Genomic DNA, 4,846 nt, shown 5'->3' with positions numbered 1-4,846 from the left:
AAAAAAAAAAAAAAAAAAACCCAATTGTAAAGAAAACTCTAGAATTATCTGCTCGAATCCCTATTTCTCCTGTCTCTCCCTGACTTCTTTTATGCCCTACTTTAAAAATATATAGACCAGGAAACTCTCCACTTTGACCTAGACAAGTAGAGGAACAAAGAAATAAAATATACTGTTCACTGCCTCTTGATTTTCTCTCCACTCAGTGGCTATTTTAGATCTAAGATCTAAGGATACTTGCAAATTGTGCTCCTAGAGGCAGCAGGAGAAGTTGGTTCCAGTAGCTTAACATTGCTTTTGAGACAGGGCCTTGCTCTGTTGCCCAGGCTGGAGTGCCGTCGGTGGTGCAATCACAGCTCACTGCGGCCTCCAACTCAGTGATCCTCCCCGACTAGCTGAGACTACAGGCATGTGCATTTACAAGCAGCTGAGACTATAGGCATGAAAATACAGGCATTTTTTTTTTCTTTTAAAGTACAGATGAGGTCTCACTATGCTGCCCATGCTGGTCTTGACCTCCTGGGCTCAAGGGACGCTCCCACCCTGGCCCCTTAAAGTGCTGGGATTACAAGCATCAGCCAACAGGCCCAGCCTTTGATAGCTTTATGTTGAATAACCATGAACCATTTTGTGGCCCAAGCCGCAAAACAGTAGGTACATACTAGCCACAAGATTCAATGCCTGTATACAGCCAGGCCTAGAAAAACTCTGGGGTCCCCATGGTTCTAAGTCAACTATGATCAATGAAGATTTCCTGAAGGAAAGAAAGCATGGAGTATAATTTAGACCAAATCACCGGAATTCACATCAACCATCCCCAAGTAGCAAGCCTCTCTGGGTTTCTGTTCTGCATCACGGTGTTAAAGATCTGTCTCGGAACATACTCATATTTCAAATTGTACCTGGAGGCCCAGTTGTGTCTACATCAAATGGTTGAGACTCCCACTGGAGCCCAGTATGATTCACCAGAGTCTACCAAAGTCTCATTTGCCTCTTCAGCTTATTGTTGAATTAGTGTCTTCTAAAGTGTGAATCCCACTGGTCTTCCTCATTAGCAGCTCTCAGAACCGTACCTCCACACTTTAACAAAATTATCAGCTCAGTATTTTGTGTGTTCACTTCGAGCCTCAATATTCTCCTTTCTAATTTATCCTGCTCCCAAGCATGGTTTTTCTTCTCTCACTTCCTTGCTTGGGAATCTAGAGTGGCATTCTCTTCTCTATTATATCAAATGCAGACTCTGATGTAGATTCCCAAACAGTGCAAGAACTGCCTCCCTTATATTTTACTATTTTTATTTCTCATATAGATGTTTCTGCTTTAAGAAAATCCAAATGACAAAAGTCTGAATTTAACATAAAAATTATAATTATTGCTGGGCTTAGTGGCTCCCTCTTGTATTAATAATTCCAGCAATTGTGGCGGCTGAGGTGCAAGGATTGCTTGGGGCCAGGAGTTAGAGACTATGGTGAGCTATGATTGCTCCTCTGCACTCCAGCCTGGGTGACAGGGCAAGACTTCATCTCTTTAAAAAAAAAAAAAAAAAAAAGTATGTGTACTATGGAAATATATATATTTATATAAAACATCACCCCAAACCTCCTATAAATTCTTAGTCCTAGGCCAGGCACAGTGGCTCACGCCTGTAATCCCAGCACTTTGGGAGGCTGAGGTAGGAGGATCGCTTGAGTCCAGGAATTCAAGCCAGCAGCCCTGGCAACATGGCAAAACCCCATCTCTTAAAAAACAAAAAACCAAACAACAACAACAACAAAATCTTAGTTCTTTTAGTAATCAAACTATTATTGGTTAAGGGGCCAAAAGTTGGTTTTGAAAGAGAACTATATTTAGAATTTGCTGCAAATTGATGATTCATCAGAGATAAAAACTAAGCATCTGTGAGGCTGGGTGTGGTGGCTCACATCTATAATTCCAGCACTGTGGGAGGCTGAGGTGGGCAGATCACCTGAGGTCAGGAGTTTGAGACCAGTCTCGCAAACATGGTGAAACCCCATCTCTACTAAAAATGGAAAAAAATTAGCTGGGTGTGGTGGCGGGTACCTGTAATCCCAGCTACTCAGGAGACTGAGGCAGGAGAATTGCTTGAACTCGGGAGGCAGAGGTTGCAGTGAGCGAGATTGGGCCACTGCACTCTAGCCTGAGCGAGTGAGACTTGGTCTCAAAAAAAAAAAAAAAAAAAAAAAACCCAATAAAAAACTAAGCATCTTTGAAATTGTGATGTATGACAGTAGGAATAAAACCATCTAGAGATTTGCTACTTAAAGTGTAGTCCTCAGGAGAATCATAGCATTGGCACCACTTGTTAGAAATAAAGAATCTCAGGCCGGGCATGGTGGCTCACACCTGTAATCCCAGCACTTTGGGAGGCTGAGGTGGGCGGATCATGAGGTCAGGAGATTGAGATCAGGCTGGCCAACATGGTGAAACCCCACCTCTACTAAAAATGCAAAAAAAAAAAAAAAAAAAAAAAATTAGCCAGGTGTGGTGGCATCCGCCCATATTCCCAGCTACTCGGGAGGCTGAGGCAGGAGAATCACTTGAACCCGGGAGGCGGAGGTTGCAGTGAGCTGAGATTGCGCCACTGCGCTCCAGCCTGGATGACAGAGAGAGACTCCATCTCAGAAAAAAGAGAAAAGAAGAATCTCAGGCCCTACCTCAGGCTCACTGAATTAGAATCTGCATTTTAATATCCCTGTGTGGTTTCTGTGCATAATGAAGTTTGAGACGCATACATCTCTAGAGTAGAAGGGAAGGATACGCCTGCGCCATCCTTAAAAGACATTTATCCAGCCTTTGCATGAGCCCTTGAAGAGTTTACTGCTTTGCAAGACAGGCTCTTTATTTGCTAGATTCTTTGTTAGATTTATTTTGTGAACACTTACATAGCGTTTGTTATGTATCAGACACTGTTCTAGGCACTTTACAAATAAGCATTTAATCCTTATTCTAGCCTTCGAGGTAGGCACTCTGTTTATTCCCATTTTACAGAATGGGAAACAGGCACAGAGAGGTTAAATAGTTTGCCCCAAATCATTCTGCCTACGAAGAGCAGAGCCAAGACCTGAACCCAGGCAGACTGGCTCCAAACCGTCTTGCTCTCATTTCTGACACTGTGCTGCCTCTGATTGTTAAACATGTCTCTATACTGAGCCCAAATCTACCTTCCTCCTTGTAGAGTCTTTCCATTTGTCCTAATTCTGTCCTCTGAAGCAGTGATAGCAATTTGTGTGTGGCTTACAGTTAACAAATGCTTGTACATATGCATTAGCAAAGCAAAATACCTTTTTTTTATACATGTTCCTTCAAATATTTGAAAATGGCAATCATATGCTAACAATATGTAACTCCTTCAACCCTCCTCAAATCATTGGTTTCTAGAAAGAGTGTTTTTTAAAATGATGGAATACTTTAGGCACAAAAATCTGAACGGAATAAGTAGTCATGCTTTTTGCCACCTAGGTAAAGAAATAAAACACAGGCCAGGAGCAATGGCTCACGCCTGTAGTCTCAGCACTTTGGGAGGCCGAGGCAGGAGGATTGCTTGAGCTCAAGAGTTGGAGACCAGCCTGGGCAACATGGCGAAACCCCATCTCTACAAAAAAATAAAAAAGTTAGACCGGGCGTGGTGGCTCAAGCCTGTAATCCCAGCACNCCTCCCAAAGCGCTGGGATTACAGGCTTGAGCCACCGCGCCCGGCCCCAGTTATCCCTTTCTTTTTGCCCTACTAGATTCAAGTTTAGCTTGAATCTTTACTATCTCACTCCCTGATTCAAATTCCAGTCTCATTTTCGTGAGCCTTGTGGATGTGGTATTTAAATAGATACAAGTAATTTATAAGTCTGTACCAAATAATCTTTCCAAGAAATTACTTTTTTTTTTTGAGATGGAGTCTTGCTCTGTCGCCCAGGCTGGAGTGCAGTGGTGCGATCTCAGCTCACTGTAACCTCCGCCTCCCAGGTTCAAGTGATTCTCCGAGCTCAGCCTCCCGAGTACCTGGGATTACAGGCATCCACTATCATGCCCGGCTAATTTTTTTGCATTTTTAGTAGAGACGAGATTTCACAATGTTGGCCAGACTGGTTCTAACTACTGACCTCAAGTGATCCACCCACTTCAGCCTCCCAAAGTGCTAAGATTACAGGCGTGAGCCACCACACCAGGCCAGAGATTACTTTTTTTTAGAGATAGGGTCTTACTTTGTCACCCAGGCTGGAGTGCAGTGGCTTGATCATGACTCCCTCAGCCTCCCTATGCTCAGGTGATCCTCCTACCTTAGCCTCCTGAGTAGCTGGGACTACAGGTGAGAATTCTATGTAGAGACAGGGTTTTGCCTTGTTACTCAGGCTGGTCTCAAACTCCTAGGCTCAAGGGATATGCCCGCCTTGGCCTCCCAACATTGTGGGATTACAGGCATGAGCCACTGTGCCCAGCCAAGAAATTACTTTTAAGATACTTGGAATTTGTCATGTAGACAAATGAGTGGTTCACAAGCTTACTTTGTATTTTACACATTATCCCTACAGGTTTGACATTCAGGGTACAACGAAAAGGAAGCTGAGAACGGATATTCATTATCCACTCACCAATTTGGACCTCACTCCTTATATTTGCCCAATTTTCCGGAAATATCCTAAATACAATCTCTGTGCAGTGGTGGTAAGTAAAAACAAACTGGTAAAAGTAACCCAATTTTGGCCAGGCGCGGTGGCTCACGCCTGTAATTCCAGCACTTTGGGAGGCTGAAGCAGGCGGATCACAAGGTCAGGAGATCTAGACCATCCTGGCTAACACAGTGAGACCTCATCTCTACTAAAAATACAAAAAA

At 43.5% G+C, this 4,846-nt stretch overlaps 1 protein-coding gene across 7 annotated transcripts in view; it reads left to right on the top strand.

Moving 5' to 3' along the window:
- The window catches only part of USP50 (ubiquitin specific peptidase 50), a 70,128-nt gene that overhangs the window by 17,863 nt on the left and 47,419 nt on the right, over window positions 1-4,846 (top strand). For all 7 annotated transcript variants that reach the window (XM_017896199.1, XM_017896197.1, XM_017896201.1 and 4 more), the window contains exon 6: window positions 4,545-4,677. In XM_017896199.1, coding sequence (XP_017751688.1) covers window positions 4,545-4,677 — 133 coding nt within the window. The remainder of the gene's footprint in view (window positions 1-4,544; window positions 4,678-4,846) is intronic.

Source organism: Rhinopithecus bieti, unplaced genomic scaffold, assembly GCF_001698545.2.
Source record: "Rhinopithecus bieti isolate Rb0 unplaced genomic scaffold, ASM169854v2 scaffold_27781, whole genome shotgun sequence".
Classification (NCBI taxonomy): domain Eukaryota; kingdom Metazoa; phylum Chordata; class Mammalia; order Primates; family Cercopithecidae; genus Rhinopithecus; species Rhinopithecus bieti.
Note: the sequence above shows the minus strand (reverse complement) of the source record. Positions and strands in the feature narration are given on the sequence as shown.